The sequence below is a fragment of the Lagenorhynchus albirostris genome, chromosome 16, assembly GCF_949774975.1.
Source record: "Lagenorhynchus albirostris chromosome 16, mLagAlb1.1, whole genome shotgun sequence".
NCBI classification, from domain to species: Eukaryota; Metazoa; Chordata; class Mammalia; order Artiodactyla; family Delphinidae; genus Lagenorhynchus; species Lagenorhynchus albirostris.
In genome coordinates this window covers 23515911-23535324 of record NC_083110.1, presented here as the reverse complement: position 1 = coordinate 23535324, position 19414 = coordinate 23515911, and the positions used below count along the sequence as shown (strand labels likewise).

Below are 19414 nucleotides of genomic sequence, written 5' to 3'. Positions count from 1 at the left end.
ACGCTTGAGTCACTGGTAAATGAGAGTGGATCATAAAGCACCCTGGCTAAGCCAGACGTCTGGAAATACAGCAGGGCCACATGCAGCTCACAGTGTAGCCCCATTCCTCGAAGGATAATAACGATCATAATGTTTATACAGAACTCGCAGTAGCGGTGCCAGACCCTGCTCTAAGTGCTTTGCACGCCCATGAATTTACTTCACCCTCACAACAACCTAAGAAGTTGGTGGGTGTATCATCCTCCTGTTATATGCCTGCAAGGTGAGGCAGCACCGAGAGGCCAGGGAGCTAAGAGCAGAGGCAGGGTTTGAACCCATGCAGTCTGTTTCCAAAAGCCCTGCCCTAGCCAGTGCTTCCCAAACTCTTCCATGCCTGCCAGTCACCAGGGTGGCGTGTTGGCAGCTCCTGACTCAGTCAGTCTGGGGGCCTGAGACTCTGCATCACTAACACACTCCCAGTGATGCCTGGTCCCAAGACCACGCCTTGAGTAGGACGCTCTAAATTACTATACTAGGTTCCGTGACAGCCCTTCACTGCAGAAATGAGTTTATATGCACTGCTCTGGCCTCTGGAGGCATGTGTGAATTCCTCAGTTAACAGGGAGAGGCCCTCACAGGGTGTCAGAACCAAGGGGCTGGGGCTGGAGGAGGGAGTGTGAAGTCTTAAAATGCCCATGTCCACACCTCACCTCGGCCTTATTCAATCAGCATCTCTGGGGTAGGGCCCAGACTGGAATTTTTAAAAAGCTCCCTGGGTGATTCCACTGCATAGCCATGGTAGAGCCCTTCCAGACAGACGATAGGGATGCCTCAGTCAATGCGTCAGACTCATTGAAAGTTCCGTGGGGTTAGGTCAGGGAGTTCAAAGGTGCTCTCAGAAAAGGGGTGGCGAGCCAACTCCTAGGCCAGTTGATGGGTATGGCTAGGGTCTGCTAGGGTATCCTCTTCTTGTCCCCTGGGGCACCCCTGGAGGAGAGGGGCAGCTGGCAACCCCCAGCCTGGGATGCCTTTAGAGCACCCTGCTTCCCCCATCCATGAGCTTTCAAGAGAGAGCAGACCTTGCCCTGGATCAGCTGCGAAAACTGAGGCTCCTGACAAAGAGTAACCACACCGAATCCTCTTCTCCACTAAACCTGGACCTTAGCCCCCGTCCTATCTCCACCTGCCAGCTCAGTCTTAGCAAGAATCCTTCGAAGTCAGTTTATGGAGAATCCCCCCACCCTTGATATCTTATCACCCTCGAGATCTGATCAAGTTCTTCATCCCCCACCCTTGGTGTCTATGTCATTGGCCTGCCTTTAGCAAGAATCCCCCTACCCTTCATTGTAAATTAACTATACTTCAACATTAAAAAAAGAAATAATTCTCAAATGCTATGGCTACTTTCCAAGTAAGGTTAGTGACAATTTTTATACTAAACCAAATTATAATGAAACCTTAATTTATGAGAAAAAAAAAAAACCCTCTACCCTGATGATTCCTCTTAGTAATGTTCCAACCACTGACCCCCTCACTTTGCTCCTTAGCTATAAATCCCCACTTGTCCTTGCAGTATTTGGAGCTGAGCCCAATCTCTCTCCCTTACTGCAACAGTCTTGAGTAAAGGTTTCCTTACCACTTTAACAAGTGGCAGAATAATTTTTTCTTTAACACTCTCCCTGCCCATGGGAAAAGTCACCCCACAAAATGAGCAGCCCCAGGTGGAGAGAGAGGGCTTGATGCCACCTGCCAACCAAACTGAGACTCCTCACCTTGACATTCAAGGCCCAAGCAAAGCCTTCAAGGCCCAGGAAATTATCTCAAGCCTTATTTCTCTCTTATATGCACCCCACATATAGCAAAACCAGATGCTTCACTGTTCCTAATAGACATCTGAACTTTCCTCCCAACCTGCCATAGCTCAGAGTTTTCCTTCCACCTGGAATGTCTCCTCCCCATTCTTCTAAGTTGCAGAGATTTCTCCCCTAATAACAAGACTACTTACGCCCAGTCTTCAATTCCCCATCTTCCATAACTACACAGACTCCTATCTGGGCTGGGTACATGGTTCTCGGGATAAAGACAACACTTAAAGACTACACTTCCCAGCCTCCTTTGCAGTGCTTGTGGTCACACGACTGACCAATGCGATATGAGCAAAAGCAATGTGTTTTACTTCCCAGAGTGTTTATGTTCTTATAACTGTCCTTTTCCTCTTCCTACTTGATGTAATGGCTAGAATTCCAACAGCCATTTCAGACTATGAAGTGATCTTGAACATGGAAGCTACACATGGTGGAGTAACTAGGTTCCTGCAAACATGGAACATCACACTAGCATTGGGCTGGCCCCCTCCAGACTTGCACATGAGAGAAAAATGACCTTCTATCTTGTGGTAGCCACTGCTCTTATGGAATTTTCTGCAACTCACAGCTGAACTTAGCACTATTATATCCACTCTTTCAGACTCCTGGAGGCATGGACTCTGAATTCTTGGTTACCATACCACATGGCACAGAATCATCATTTGCATCTCCTCCCCAAGTTAAATACTAAGCAACGTGAAGGCTGGGGCTGTGTCTTATCCATTTCCACCTTCCCCTGCCACCTGAAGCATCAGGCCTCATATACAACACAGAGCATGTTTTAGGGCTGAAGTGAATTCCATCTATGTACTATACTCCACACAGCTTCCCAATTTGCATCCATACTCTTAGGACGCTGCAAGCCTCCCTGGAAGGGTGCACCCAAATGAAGTCACCCTTCACCGCCTCCCAGGAGGAACACGCCTTACCAGGATGTCCGAGCCCTTAGACTCCTCCACTGTGGCTGGGCTGGAACAGTTGCTGAGTTTGAATATCCAGTACTCCTGGGCCGTGACGAAGAAGTTCCATGGCAGCAGGCCACCGATGCCCAAGCTGAAGAAGATGATGTAGGTACCACTGAAGCGGTCCTTGGGCCTCTGCAGGCCGGGCGGCGGGTGGTCCAGCAGCTTCTCAAGCAGTGCTTCTTGGTCAGCTCGGAGAGAGCTGCTTGCAGTTCTGTAGGTGGAGTTGGAGCTTTGATGTAAGTCATCCTCTGAGACGATGGCCACTGTTGGAGCAGAGAGAGAAGCAGAGATGGGGCAGGTGATCAGAAGCTGAGGCCGGGACTCACCCATCCTACAGAGCTGACTATGTCCCCACTCTGAGGTCTACAGGGTCACCAAGGTGTGGTTCGAGAGCTTCAGGTTTAAAGATTAGGGAGAAGGATAAGATGTCACACTGTAAGTGACCTCAGGTTCCCCCCACCCAGTCCATACAAGGGCAACAGAGTAGCAAATAATTGTGGGGCAGCTGGGAGTAAGGCAATGCGGCATGGTGGGGCCTGTGGCAATCAATCTGCAAGGGCAAATCTGGTCTCAAGGCATCGAACTTTCTAAGCAGCCATAACAAAAGGAATTAGGCCCCCTGATGAGGACACAGTGCTCTCTAAACTCTTCAACTTTATGTGAGAAAAGTAAGGAGCAGGAAAAGTGTGCAGAATATGGTACTATTTGTGCAAAAAAGCAGGGATGGGGTAGATGGGAAGGAGAAAATACACACATATGTACGTATATCCTCTGGAAGGACACAAAAAATTTCAAACAGTGGTTGCCTCTGAGGTGGGAGGCTAGGGATGGGGAGGGTGGGGACTTCACTGCATATTCTTCTGCGCCTCTCGAATTCTGAACTTTGTGAATGTATTATCTTTTCAAAAATAAAATTATAAATAAAAGCATTCAAATTAAATAATATTAACAACAACAAACAACCTCATGGCGTCTAGCGCTGCCCCCAGAAGCTGGTTTGAAACATCTAATAGTCCACTCTCATTTCATTTGTGGGGAAACCGAGGTCCAAAGAACGGGTCACAAACCAGGCCAATGGCCAAGCCTGAGCCTGCAGCTCCAGCCTGGGTCCCCACCTCTGTTCATCACATCCCAAAACGAAACAGCAACTCCCCATTTGTGGTAGCAGCTAAGACAAATCGAAGATTCCAGGTTGCCAGTAACAATTGTGTAGATGGCCTTGGGCAAGTCACCATGCTCTGAGCCTCACCTTCCCCATCCCCATCCGCAAACCCAGGGAAGCCTTTTTCCAATGGTTTTTGTAAACTGCGACTGGCTGGCAATGCTGACAAATGTCAGCATCTTCCCTGCCATCCTCGGCTTGTCACCTGGCCGGCTGGCTGCGGAGTTTGGCTGCAAGGTAGCACGCCTGCTTCTATGCCCTATATAGCACACAGGCCATGACAGCAGCTTGATAAATGGGAAATATTTCCATAAAGCTGAGGATGGGATACTCTGTCGTCCCTTCTGCAATAAACAAATCAATGCATCTCGGCTCACGTAGGAGTCTGAGCCTTAACTCAGAGCATCAAGCCAGGCCAGGTGAGATGGGAACACTGTGTCACAGAGGTACAGAGCCTTATCAGGCTCTGCTACTATTTCGGGAGAGCCTCACAACATTTCCCGGAATTAGGCAGGACAGAAATTATTGTCTCCTTTTTATCAGAAGCAAAGGATGAGGACTTAAATCACTTGATTTGTCCCACATTCAAACAGTAAGAATTCCCGATAGTTAAAATTAAATCCAGTACTCATGCATGTCAAGCTCTGTGCCTAGCACTTGAGGCTGACCACAGCCCAGTATAGTAGGTAGTACTCTAAGACCCATTTCACAGGTGAAAAGTGAGCCTCAAAGAGGTTGAGCAATTTGCCCAAAGTCACACAGTAAGAGTAAGGTTACATAGCCAAGCAGTCTGAGCCCATGTGGACTCCATGGCGTCCCTGGGAGGCAGGTGGCTGGCAACGTGCACCCTCGTCTGCTGGCTCCTGGCCAGTGAGTTGTGAGCAGCGGTGAAGGCAGCACTGCAGGGCACCCTCATCAGTGTTTGCTGAATGAATGGACTCTGGAATGAATGGAATGAATGGGGGCAGCCAGGATGTTTTCCCCTGCTGGGGCAGCATATACCCTGCAGCAGGCAGGCAGGAGAGCATCCGAGTCAGCAAGTCTATTTTAAACTCCCCTGGTTGAGCAGAGCCCTTTCCCAGCTTTGCTCACAGGGAGCTCAGCACTGACCACACAGTGTGGCCACACATGCACATGTGTACACACACACACACACACACACACACACACACACACACACACACACACACACACACACACACACACACCATTTCTAAATTAGTGTTTAAAATGTAAAAATTATGACCCACGTAGGACAACAGACAAAGGCCAAGTGGTTCCTTCCAGATGCTCCAGCTCCAAGTGTGGGTGCAGGGGCCAACAGCTCGGTCACCCAGGCCACTCTGCCAGCGTCCATTCTCAGCGCCAGGTAGCTATTTGTCCAGGACCATTCAGCCTTGACAAAGCTTCGAAGGAGCCTGGAATTTCCTCTCGCCCAGGTCACAGGCCAAGGCACTGGAGTGAGCAAAGTCTTATTACTCTTGATGAAAACGAGCTGCTGGCTTTTGGATTAAAAAGAAAGGTAAGGAAGAGCCTCGGCTGGTGGGCTGGCTGTGGCCTGGAGTGTGTTCCTCAGGCACCTGCAGGAGCTCGTTGGGCTCAGCCCTGCTCCCGTCCCGGGTGACCTGGGGCAAGGGGCAGCCGCTGCACGAAGCAGCAGAAACTCGCGGGGCCTGGACTCACTGCAGGCCATCCTCCAGGTCTGGGTGCTGGTTTCCAGGAAGTTTCTTACTGACTCTGGCAATCTCGCCTCTGTGTCTCTATTTCCTCACCTATGAAATGGGGGCAGGGGGGCTGGTGAAGCTAACCTACGGGAAAGCACTGCTGGGAAACTCACGGGGCCACCCACAGGCCATGGCAGAATCTGCCTTGGGGTTGTGGACACCCCCAGCCTCAGGCTTCCCAGTTTGGACAGTCAGCCACCTTCTGGATACTCTGGGCTGACCTGTCCATACCCAGGCCCCCCATCTCCAGGCGGTGAGGTCCAGTCTCAGGAAATCCATGGGGAGGAGGGCGGAGAATCTGGGGGAGAAAGAAGATAGAGACCCAGAAAGAGGCAAAGTGAGAGGAAAGTAGGGGGAGGAGGAGAGAGCGGAGAGGAAGCGGAGGGACGCTGGGGAGGGGGCCACAGCGAGAGGCGCCAAGACAGAGGCCGGGGTCCTGAGGCTCCCGCGGAGCCCCCCAGGAGGGCCGCGGCGGGAGGCCGCCGACTGCGCCAGCCCAGTGGGCGACCGAGGGCCTGAAGAGCTGGGCGGGGGCCAGACCCGCGCCCGACAGCCGGCCCGCACTTACTGTCGCCGCCGCGTCGCCGCCGCCGCCGCCTCTGCTTACCTCGGCCACTACGACGACTCGCGGCTCTGCTGGGCCGCAGGCCGGGCTCCGCCTCCAGGCGCCGCCCCGCCCACCACCGCCGGCGCTTCCCGGTTTGCAAACCTTTCTCCTTCCGGCGCTCCCTGCGCTGCTGCCCCACTTCACAGGTGGAAAGAGTGAGGCGCCGGGCCGCCAGGTGCCCTGCGCAGGCAGGCGGGCGTGCGAGCGCTCTGTGAGCCGGCTCTCGGTGCTGCCGCAGCTGCTTCTCCACCGTGGAGCCCGACCCCATCATTTCCCAGAGCCCTGCTCCCCAGAGCCCGGAAGAGCTCTCCACCTGCCCCCAGACTCCTGCAGTCTCACCCGCTCCTCCCTGATCCCCTGCTGTTCCCCGCACCCCACCCCCGCGCCGCCTGAGGGACCCTCCTGTGTGCCAACACCTTCCAGAGGCTCGTTGTCTGGCTGAGGCAGGGGCGTAGTTGGGCCGGCAGCACGCAGTCCTCAGGACCACCCCGGCCCCACGAGGCCCTCCCACCAGCCGCCAGACCTTCCTGTCTAAATTACAGGCCAAGGCAGCCACCTTTATCCTACCCTCTCTCTGCTGTGCCCCTGACATCCACATGCCCTGAGGGGCCGGCGTCGCCTTGTGCCCCTATTGCGGAGGGACCTGAGAAATCTGGGCTTGTGGGAACCCCAGATGGAGCTGGGATGTAACACCAGCTCTGTCTGGGTCTAAAACCCCTGCGGAGATGCCCCTGACCCCACAGGGGTGAGCTCAGTGCTGGCTGCTCTCGGGACCGGGGGAGGTGGCAGCCTTGTTTCATGGTGAGGCTCACAGAACACTGTACTTCCTTCATTAAGCAGACCTACTCTGTGCCCTGCCCTGCAATGGGGTCCCATGATATTGTGTTAGAATGAGGAATATATATTTGGTCTGTTCCCTTGTTCTGGACTCGACTGTCTAAAACCCATAGAATTTGCTGAGTGATGGGAGAGTCTTTTGTTGTTCATAACGAGCCCCTTTCAACCGTACCTGAATTTATGCTAATGAGGTGGGCTTGGTGGGCTCCAGATAGCTTCCGGATGAGGGCTGGTGGCACCAGAGGAGCCCACCCAGGGATTAGAGGCTTGGAACGTTCAGCTCCACGCCCCCCCTCCAGGGAGGGGAGTGGGGCTGGAGATGACATAATCACCCATGACCAATGAGTTAATTAATCATTCCTACATGATGAACCTCCAGAAAAACCCCTAAATGATGGGGGTTCAGAGAGCTGCTGGGTTGGCAAACACATCCGCCTGCAGGGAGGGTGGCACACCCCAACTGCATGGGGACAGAAGCTCTGGACCTGGTACCCTGTTCATTTGTATCCTTTATAATAAACCAGTGATAGTAAGTTAACTGTTTTCCTGAGTGCTATAGGCCGTTTTAGCAAATTATTGAAAGTGAAGGGGATGTGTGGGAACCCTCGATTTTGTCACCAAGTTGGACAGCAGATTGGGCACCCTGGGTACCCCATACTTGTGACTGGAGTCTGAAGTGGGGGCAACCTTGTGGGACTGAGCCCTCAACCTGTGGGGTCTGAGGCTCCATGGAGTTGGTGTCAGAATTGAATTGAATTGTAGGACACCTAGCTGGTTTCCAGAGAGTTGGACAATTTGTTGTTGGTATGTATATCAGAAAAAAGAAACCCACCACATTTGTTGTCAGAAGTGTTGAGAGTAAAAACAGTGCAAAGACCCAAAGGTGCCAAGGGCTGGGGTCTTGCTTTGGAGGAACTTGTGCTCTCCCTGGGGGGACAGGCAGCCAAGGGCAGAGGATACAGGAAACCCTGCAGCTGCAGCCAACTCTGAGAGCAGACCGATTCCAGGACCAGGGAGGGGATGGGAACGGCTGGGCAAGTGGGCAGGCCCCAGTGATTGGTGGGATCCGCTCCCTTGGCCCGATGTTGTTGTGGGCTGGCTGTGGAGGCCTCTTCTGATAAGGCCTAGGAATGGAGTAGCAACACTTTTCTGCCTGGAGGGCCCTCTCCTCTGTGTCTGGGGTGGGGATGAGGCATAGAGGCATTGCAAGTGGGCGGAGTTGATGCCTGCTTACAGGCATTGCCAGAGCATGTCAGGGAAATATTTGTAAACAGTACACTGCTGCACAGCCACTGGGCATCCTCATTGTTCTGAAATGCACGTGAAGAAGAAAAAGAAGGGGGGAGAGAAAGGAGGAGGTGAGGGAGAAGAAGGAGAAGGAGAAGAAGGAGGGCCGGGGAAGAGAAGGGAGGGAGGAAGAAAGGAGAAGGAAGGAAGGAAAACTCAAAACATCCAAGGTGCTCTCCACTGGGTTGATACTTTACAACTCGGCGCTATGAGAAAGCATCCTGTCACTCCTAGGCTTGGAAATACCCTGCAAGTTCTGAGTGCTGTACAGAAGCCATCTCACTATTACAAAGGGACTTGCTCCTGGCCCCAAGGAGCTGGGATGCGATGCTATGGACTGGCTGGGGAGGCCACCTGGTGTGGTGGACAGAACTGGAGCCAGATGGCCCTGGGCTTGGATGCCGTTTAGGCATCCCTAGGAAGACAAGTCTGGGTTCCCTCCTCTGATCATCCCAACCTAACAGCCTTCTATGAGGCCCAGAGGGGGGCCCTGCAATTAGTAACAACTGCTCTCAAAAAGCTCTGGCTGCCCTCCCCCTCCCCCCAGCGACCATCTCCTTGAGCCTAACACACAACCCCGTGAGGTCGGTACTCTGGTTAGCCTCTTTTTACGTATGAAGAACCCGGGCTACTGAGAGGTTAGTACCTTGTCTGGAGTCGCGCAGCTGATAAGCGACAGAGCCAAGATTCAAAACAACGCCTTTCTGCCTCCAGAACTCAGTCAGGGGTTCCATGAAAGGAGGTTGGGAGTGGGGACGGGGGAAGGCTCACATAAACTCCTCATTTCACCCAAAGCCTTAAAACCTGTAGGCGATTAAGCAATAAGAAGAGCCTGCGCAGCAGGAAGGCCACCGGGGGAGGCCGAGGCTTCATCAGGCTGGTGCTGCCATCTCGTGGCCTTTCCCCGTCACTGCCATGCTCCCAGGCTGGGCTGGCTCCGTGCATTTCCTGCTTTCTAGGGTTTCCTGGGCCCCCAAGCAGGGCACGTGGCTCCTGAGAGATAAGGAATCGTCCATAACTGCTGACCCATAACTCTCTGCTCCCACATCACTGGTTCAAGTCCTTACCACCTCTCTGGCTCAAACCACCTCTCCTCTGCTTTGCTCAACTGCTCCCTCTGGGGAATGTTCTGGACCTCCTGGAGGCTCCAGCCCCCAACCCCATCTGTCTCCCCTCCCTGCATTGGGCATTTTCCTTCCAGCCAGAGCCAGCTTAGATCCCATGGTCCATCATTTCGGTAACATCTTGGCAATACCCCCAACTCCCATGCCCCTCGTCTCCCAGTAGCACTGCTGGTCAAACCCCAGGTGAACCCACCTACACCTGAGCGGAAGAGCCTTGCTGGACAAAGTCCCCAGCAGGCCAGTGGCTCCACTCTAAATTCATGTCACCAACCTGGGATGGGCTTCCAGGATACCAGCAGTCCCATGACACATCTTCGTAGGGTTGCCACCTTCCTTCTCCACTCACCTCAAACACCTGGACACACCCCATCCTGAGATGGCCTTGCCTCCTACCTCCTACTTGGCAGAGAAAACAGAAGCCACCAGGGAGGACCTTCCTCATTTCTCAGCACCAAATATGCTCCCATCTGCTCCTGCTTTTCTGTCTATCTTTCCACTTACAACAGGAAAGTTGCCCTCTCTGTCCTGGGTCTGCTCCCCCTCCGGCTCCAGATCCCAACCCCCGCCCTCCCACCAGCTCGGGAGCCTTTCAGGATCCATCGATCCTTCTCTTTCTTACACCTTCAACCTCACACTCCCTAATGCATTCTTTCCATTGTTTCTTTTGTTTTCTTGTTTGACGTTTTCTGATGCAAGTATAACCTACATATAGCCTAGTGTACAAATCATAAGTGTAGAGTTTATGAATGATTACACAATGGATGCATCCATGCCACCAGCACCCGGATTAAGAAATGGGACATTACTAGTGACACGAGCTGGAACCTGTGACCTTTGCAGTAGTGGATGGGGGAGAAATGGCTCCAGGGTGGACCATGAGAGCTGTTTTCAAATATTTGATAAGCTTTCAGGGACTAGAAGCCTTAGACTTATTCCTGTTGGTTCCTAAAATCAGCCCCTATAGTGAAAACAAGTAAGCACTCAAATGTCAGCTGTTATTATTACTGTTAATACGTGATGAGTTCCCTAACTCTGCAAGTATTCAAGCAGAGATTGGTCAAGCCCATGTGTGGGCCATTGTGAAGGGAATTCTGGCATCAGGTGAGGGTGGATTAAATAATGGCCAAGGACCCCCACCTCTGCCATCCTAGAAGTCTGTGAAATGGATCCCAACGAGCCCCTGCAGTTCTCAGGGGCTGCCCTGCCCAGTGTAACCCCCTTGGGTTATCACAGCATTTACCAGTGTGAGTGCAGGGCATCTGTCCCTGAGCTCCTGGTCATAGGGGAATCGCTGGGACCTGAGGGCTGGCAGCTTAGCCCTGCCCTGGGTTTCATCAGGCAGAGGAGAGGCTTCTGGGAAAAGGACGAGCCGAGGCTGCCATCCCATGGAGGGATGCAGGAGGGGGGCTGGGGCAGGTGCCACTGTCCTTCTGATGCAGCTCGGGGAAAGCAACGCCCAGACAGGGGCCTCTTGGCAGTCTGCAGAGAGGGCCAGGGGCTCGGGACCCTGTCCCAGGCAGCAGAGCCCTGAACCAGAGCAGTTCTGAGCCTGACCCTCCTCTGCTTCAAAACCCCTCCGCAGCTCCCACTACCTAGCAGGTCACAGACTGGGTGGGCCTTGTTTGGCCTACCCAGTATTTAAAGAAATTTGAGCCCAAAATTACAAATGGAGTGATTTCCCATACAAATCCTAATCCTGGTTTCTGGTTTCTAAGAGCAGGAACTTGGAGCAGCCCTGGGTACTCGCTCCTGCCTGGCAGCCACCGTTTGAGCCAGTAGTGAGGGCCTCCCTTTTGGGTGGGCTGTGGGGTCTCGGGTGAGCCACAGTCGCCACTTTCCCCTATCACCTCCCTGTTGCGCTGAGGCCAAATGAGAGAGGCCATTTAACAGAACACTTACCCTCCTGTTTCCTTGAGACCCGTCTGCTAACAACAGTGGAAAGTGGGCAGTATATGCTGAGACAGCCTGTGTTTCAAGAAACAGCCGAGAGGGCACACCTCTTCGTGACGTGTTAATAAGGCTGCTTCTCTTGTTCACGTGACCGAGCAGCATGGATCCTGCAGACGTTTCTTTTTGACCCCTGGCCTCAGGGAGCAGATCCGTGGATGAACCTCGAGTGGCTGGCCTTATGGGGAGCCATGCCCCTGTGGCAGGTGGGTCAGCACGGCCCCTCTGTCCTTCCCAGACTGACCCTGCCCCTTCTCTGACTCCAGGAGCCCTTTGCTCCACTATGGGCTTTCTCACCTCCGTACTTGTCATCACGCCATCCCTGCCACCTGGCGGTCCCTTGCATCCAGCACTCCACCCCATCTCCACCTGCCTAGATTCCACACCTTTCAAGGCGGGCCGGCGGGGGGACCCCTCCCTTCCTCGAGCTCCCTCGCGCTCCGCTGGTGTCCCTCTCAGGCTGGCTGCTGCTCGGTCCTGGTGTACCCACTGCGAGAATTCACTTTTTATTCTGCCGAGCGGCTTGAGGGCTGAGTCCAGGTCTGATTCACTTCCCGCTGCACTCCCCGTGCTGTGCAGGTCTATGGATTAGATCAATAAATATTGACTGAATTTCCAGTTATCCAGACCCTCTCCTTGAGGAAGCTTCTTAGGCCGAAGCTTAATGGGCTTATCTGGAATGGGCAGATTCAAATCCCCCACAGGGAGGCCTGGGCTGGGCCAGCCCCTCGGGGGCTGCTGGCATAGCGCAGACTTGCTGGTGCCACCCCTGTCCCTGCACCCACCCCCCCATCTCCCAGGTTAGGGTCATTAAGAGGACACCAGCACACACCCCTCACACTCATACACGCACCCAAATAGGGCCCTGAGGCCACTTCGGCACCTCCGGCAGACAGCAGCCTTCATATCTGGCCCACCAGCTGCTGAAAGGACAACAGCATCTTCTCTTTGTAAGAAGTTTCATGAAAGAAAATTGCTGCTGACTTTTGCCTAAAAGCATCTTCCACAAAACGCATAATTGCAAAACTGTCTGAGGGAAACCAGCCCCAGCATTCCAAAACATCTTAGTTCCAGAAAGTCTTTGTGGACCCCAGGCTTAGTTGGAGCCTCTCTGAGCTTCTGTGGTCCCCTTGCCCATTGGTTTCCCTGTCTCCCCCTAGGCCGTGGCTCCAAGAGCAGTGTGTGCTGCCTGGACCTGGCACCCAGCAGTGACGGGCACTGTGCCGAGTGAGATGGGCAGCGGCATGGGGGCCGCTCCCTGCCCCACCAGTTTGTGTTTTGAAATATCAGGGCCTGGCGGTTCCTAATCTCAAGCGCCTCCTGGCCCTGCAATGTTGATCCAGGGCAGGGATTATGGTTAGAAACGGCAACCTGTTGAGAACAGTCCTTAAACTCTCCAAGAGCCCAGTTCAGAGAAGGCCAGGGCCTTGGCGCGAGATGCTTGTACCTGGTGCAGGCGACAGCTTGCTTGAGGGCAGCTTTTCTGACGAAGTGACGAGGGAGGAGGTCGGGAGGGCGAAAGACATCCCGCTGTTGGGAGCAGGGAATTGTTGGCTGAGGCAGTGAATGGGGGTGCAAGGGGAGGTCAAGGGGAAGGCGTGGAGAACAGGCAGCGCAGCCCCCAGTGGCCTGTAGAGGGCGCTAGCAGGGCCTTCGTTAAAGATGAGGTTGGAGTTCCAAGATGGATGGGTGGAGCCTTAGCAACAAAAATGAATCTGTCTTAACAACAGCAAGGGAGAGAAAAGTTAGGGACCTCCATGGAGACATCATTAAGGGAGGCTGCTATCCAGCGGGGAAAGATGGTGTCAACAAAATGAGTATCTGAGCAGTTATTGGAAAAATAAAACTATTTCATGTTTATACCTTAAGGGCTTGAGACTCCTGAATCAAACCCATTCTATTTAAATATTTACATGAACAAATGTATGTTTGTATATGCATAGATCTTCCTGAGGCGATATATAAGCAAAGTAGCAATTCCGTCCATGGGGGAGGACTGGGGACTGGGGAGGGCGGGAGGGAAGGGGGTGAGACAGGAGGAAGACGATCTACTTTTCCCCTATTCTTTTGTACTTTAATTTTTAAACCATAAGCATTATCACATTTTGAATTAAAATGGGCAAAATTTCGAAAATTTGCTAAACGGCAGTGGATGAGGTCTTCCTGAGTCTGATCTCAAGGCGTTGGCTGGGGTTGGAATGGAGTTTTTCTCCTTCTGGCCCCTAGTGGAGGAAGGGGCAGCCCGTGGCCCATCCACACCCAGCAACCCTTCAGGGGCAACAGCGGGTGGCCTGAAGATTGCAGGCTGTGCCAGGCTGGCTGGCATGTGTGGCAGCCTTGTCACCTCACTGCTCTGCTCTAGGGCATCTCACTGGGCAGCTACCCAGTCACAGGGGTGGAACTAGCCCATCTTCTGCCTGCTCCTGGTTTTCCATCATCCACCCTGGGACAGTGACAGAGGAGGGTCCAACGCGTGGGGCTGTCACACCCCTGCCTAGAACGAGGACCCCCAGCCTCAAATTACAGCACTACAGCAGCCAGAGAAAACTTACAGAGCAGCAGGTCAAAGGCCTCCATTTTATGGATGGGGAAACTGAGGCTTGGCGAGGGATAGTGACCCCCACAGCATCAGGACTAGAGCCCAGGTCTCCTGCTTCCCAGGCTGGAACTCTTTGCACCCCACCAAGGAGCAGGTGGCAAACAAGGCCCTCCTGCTTAGGTGGTGGGCAGAGGGTGAGGAGTTTTAAATGGGTACCCTTGACTCCTGGGGGTACCCTAGATAATCTACCTGCCTATGGGGGCTACCTGTACGAAATAACTTCCCTCTACCTGACCTTGCCCACCCCCTCCCTGGGCTGCTGCCCCACCTCAGGCTATTACCCCTTTCCTTTCCTACATACAGACACACACACACACACACACACACACACACACACACACACACACACACACACACACACACACACACACACACACACACACACACACACACTCATGAAATGTGATGGCTCCAGGTACTCTGGGTCCCCAGAAAATGATGACAATCTTAGTGGTGGGTCTGTGTGCATGTATGTGTATGTGCCTTGCCTCCCCCGCCTCCCCCACTAGGCCATAAACTTGCAGAGGACCCAGCCCACAGGTGCTTCCTACCCACAGTGGGACAGCCAGGCCATCCTTGGCATACACCCTAGAGCCACAGGTCCCTGGAAGTCAGAGCTGGCAGGGCCCTTCAGGGCATGAAAAGTTTAGAAAAGGATCCCATAGTAGATAACTAATAAGGACCTACTGTATAGCTCAGGGAATTCTACTCAATAATCTGTAAGGGCCTATATGGTAAAGAATCTAAAAAAGAGTGGATATATGTATATGTATAACTGATTCACTTTGCTGGACACCTGAAACTAACACAACATTGTAAATCAACTATACTCCAATATAAATTTTAAAAATAAAAAAGGGTCCCATGGCCAAATACATGTGGGACGCCCTGGATTATGAGACCAGCTTCTTCACGCAGGCCTTCTCAGAGCCTTTAATGTGCTGTGACTCTCTACTAAGAAGCCAGAGGGTGCTCTTACCCCAAACTTTAGAGATCACAAAATTTACCCACAGAGCAGGCAATGAATGCTGGACAAGGCTGGGACCAGACTCAACTCACACAGGGAGACCTGAGGTCTACAGGGTAGAGGGGACCAGGGCCACTGCCAGCCGTATGACACCTTTGTGCAAATTAGAAAAAAAAAAATCCCCTCAAAACATTTCCAGGACTTGCCTGGTGGCTCAGTGGTTAAGAATCCACCTGCCAATGCAAGGGACATGGGTTTGAGCCCTGGTCCGGGAAGATCCCACGTGCTGTAGAACAACTAGGCCCGAGTGCCAGAACTACTGAGCCTGTGCTCTAGAGCCCATGAGCCACAACTACTGAACCTGTGTGCTACAACTACTGAAGCCTGCATGCCTAGAGCCCGTGTTCTGCAACAAGAGAATCCACCACAAGGAGAAGCCCGCACACCGCAACGAAGAGTAGCCCCCGCTCACTGCAACTAGAGAAAGCCCATGGGCAGCAATGAAGACCCAATGCAGCCAAAAATAAATAATAAATAAATAAATAAAGACATTTCCATCTATAGGAAAATTAAAACCAATGTGTTGATATTATTAGAACAAGACCTTTTACTGCCATCTGCTGGAAATATCTCATAGTAAATACATAAATGTACAATCTGTGTAGGAATAGCACCACCCTCCCCCTTAGATATGGTATTCTTGTCCAGTGATTAAGCCCAACCATGCAAGACAGCCTTGGGTTTAAAGTCACACAATCCCAGCCCTCCCATCATTCCCTTTCTGCTGGCATGATTTTCTTATGTCTCAGGTGAGTGCTCTCAACTGACCTCAGCCTCAGCCCCAGCTGGGAAACACCCTTCTGAACTTCTCAGAGGCAGACAGGGACGCTGAGGGCTTCACATCTGTTGTTCCTCCCACCCATCACCTAGCCCATGACAGGCTCAAATGACCGACTCCTGAACACGTCCCATGAATGCTTACACACTGAGAGCACTGGCTGAGGAGCAGGGACTGGGATCCAGAGGTAGCATGGGCTCTGACTTGCTGTGTGACCATGGGGAAGTTCTTATCCCTCTCTGGGCCAGTTTTCCCTTCTGTAAAATTAGGCAGTTGAACTTGATCATTTCTAGGAGCCCAGAGAACTCTGGCAATGACCTCCTGGCCCCTAACTTGTGGAATTTTGAGAAAAAAAGGAAGGTCATTCCCAATTGCTGACAGAAAAACATTCAAGAAGACAGCTGATGGGAGTTCCCTGGCAGTCCAGTGGGTAAGACTTCGCCTACCAATGCAGTGGGTGCGGGTTCAATTCCTCGTCAGGGAGCTAAGAGCCCACATGCCTCAAGGCCAAAAAACCAAAACATAAAACAGAAGCAATATTGCAACAAATTCAATAAAGACTTTAAAAATTTTCCAAACCACTAAATAGACATTTCTCCAAAGATATACAGATTGCCAACAAACACATGAGAGGATGCTCAACATCACTAATCATAAATGCAAATCAAAACCACAATGGGAAAGGAAATAGTCAATCAAGTCCAGGAAGCGCAGAGAGTCCCATACAGGATAAACCCAAAGAGAAACACTCCAAAACACATATTAATCAAACTATCAAAAATTAAATACAGGGCTTCCCTGGTGGTGCAGTGGTTGAGAGTCCGCCTGCCGATGCAGGGGACACGGGTTCATGCCCTGGTCTGGGAAGATCCCACATGCCGCGGAGCGGCTGGGCCCATGAGCCATGGCCGCTGAGCCTGCGCGTCCGGAGCCTGTGCTCCGCAACGGGAGAGGCCACAACAGTGAGAGGCCTGCGTACTGCAAAAAAAAAAAAAAAAAAAAAATTAAATACAAAGAAAAAATATTAAAAGCAGCAAGGGAAAAGCAACAAATAACATACAAAGAAATTCCCATAAGGTTAACAGCTGATCTTTCAGCAGAAACTCTGCAAGCCAGAAGGGAGTGGCAGGACATATTTAAAGTGATGAAAGGGAAAAACCTACAACGAAGATTACTCTACCCAGCAAGGATCTCATTCAGATTCGACAGAGAAATTAAAACCTTTAAAGACAAGCAAAAGTTAAGAGAATTCAGCAACACCAAACCAACTTTACAACAAATGCTAAAGGAACTTCTCTAGGCAGGAAACACAAGAGAAGGAAAAGACCTACAAAAACAAACCCAAAACAATTAAGAAAATGGTAATAGGAACATACACATCAATAATTACCTTAAACGTAAATGGAGTAAATGCTCCCACCAAAAGACATAGACTGGCTGAATGGATACAAAAACAAGACTCATATATATGTTGTCTACAAGAGACCCACTTCAGACCTAGGGACACATATAGACTGAAAGTAAGGGGATGGAAAAAGATATTCCATGCAAATGGAAATCAAAAGAAAGCTGGAGTTGCAATTCTCATATCAGACAAAATAGACTTTAAAGTAAAGACTATTACAGGATACAAAGAAGGACACTACATAATGATCAAGGGATCGATGCAAGAAGAAGATATAACAATTGTAAATATTTATGCACCCAACATAGGAGCACCTTAATACATAAGGCAAAGGCTAACAGCCATAAAAGGGGAAATCGACAGTAACACAATCATAGTAGGGGACTTTAACACCCCACTTACACCAATGGACAGACCATCCAAAATGAAAATAAATAAGGAAACACAAGCTTTAAATGATACATTAAACAAGATGGACTTAATTGATATTTATAGGACATTCCATCCAAAAACAACAGAATACACTTTCTTCTCAAGTGCTCATGGAACATTCTCTATGATAGACCATATCTTGGGTCACAAGCCAAGTCTTGGTAAATTTAAGAAAATTGAAATCGTATCAAATATCTTTTCTGATCACATGCTATGAGACTAGACATCAATTACAGGAAAAAATCTGTAAAAAATACAAACACAGGGAGGCTAAACAATACACTACTAAATAACCCAAGAGATCACTGAAGAAATCAAAGAGGAAATCAAAAAATACCTAGAAACAAATGACAATGAAAACACGACAACCCAAAACCTATGGGATGCAGCAAAAGCAGTTCTAAGAGGGAAGTTTATAGCAATACAATCCTACTTCAAGAAACAAGAAGTATCTCAAATAAACAACCTAACCTTACACCTAAAGCAATTAGAGAAAGAAGAACAAGAAAAACCCAAAGTTAGCAGAAGGAAAGAAATCATAAAGATCAGATCAGAAATAAATGAAAAAAGAAATGATGGAAACAACAGCAAAGATCAATGAAACTAACAGCTGGTTCTTTGAGAAGATAAACAAAATTGATAAACCATTAGCCAGACTCATCAAGAAAAAGAGGGAGAAGACTCAAAATCAACAGAATTAGAAATGAAAAAGGAGAAGTAACAACTGACACTGCAGAAATACAAAGGATCATGAGAGATTACTACAAACAACTATATGCCAATAAAATGGATAACCTGGAAGAAATGGGCAAATTCTTAAAAAAGCACACCCTTCCAAGACTGAACCAGGAAGAAATAGAAAATATAAACAGACAAATCACAAGCACTGAAATTGAAAATGTGATTAAAAATCTTCCAACAAACAAAAGGCCAGGACCAGATGGCTTCACAGGTGAATTCTATCAAACATTTAGAGAAGAGCTAACACCTATCCTCCTCAAACTCTTCCAAATATAGCAGAGGGAGGAACACTCCCAAATTCATTCTATGAGGCCACCATCACCCTGATACCAAAGCCAGACAAAGATGTCACAAAAAAATAAAACTACAGGCCAATGTCACTGATGAACATAGATGCAAAAATCCTCAACAGAATACTAGCAAACAGAATTCAACAGCACATTAAAAGGATCATACACCATGGTCAAGTGGGGTTTATCCCTGGAATGCAAGGATTCTTCAATTACGCAAATCAATCAATGTGATACACCATATTAACAAATTGAAGGATAAAAACCATATGATGCAGAAAAAGCTTTCAACAAAATTCAACACTGATTTATGACAAAAACCCTCCAGAAAGTAGGCATAGAGGGAACTTGCCTCAACATAATAAAGGCCATATATGACAAACCCACAGCCAACGTCATTCTCACTGGTGAAAAACTGTAACCATTTTCTCTAAGATCAGGAACAAGACAAGGTTGCCCACTCTCACCACTATTATTCAACATAGTTTTGGAAGTTTTAGCCACAGCAATCAGAGAGAAAAAGAAATAAAAGGAATCCAAAACAGAAAAGAAGTAAAACTGTCACTGTTTGCAGATGACATGATACTATACATAGAGAAATCCTAAAGATGCTACCAGGAAACTACTAGAACTAATCAATGAAGT

At 50.3% G+C, this 19414-nt stretch overlaps 1 protein-coding gene across 2 annotated transcripts in view; it reads right to left on the bottom strand.

Annotated features, from left to right (window-relative positions):
- The window catches only part of SLC29A3 (solute carrier family 29 member 3), a 43085-nt gene extending 36769 nt beyond the window's left edge, over positions 1-6316 (bottom strand). For both annotated transcript variants that reach the window (XR_009535962.1, XM_060125515.1), the window contains exons 1-2: positions 6264-6316; positions 2774-3072 (exon numbers count right to left, since the gene is read on the bottom strand). Coding sequence is in view for 1 of the 2 variants with exons in the window: in XM_060125515.1 (XP_059981498.1) it covers positions 2774-3072; position 6264 (300 nt within the window). In the remaining variant the exon portion in view is untranslated. The remainder of the gene's footprint in view (positions 1-2773; positions 3073-6263) is intronic.
- Between the last annotated feature and the right edge of the window lie 13098 nt (positions 6317-19414).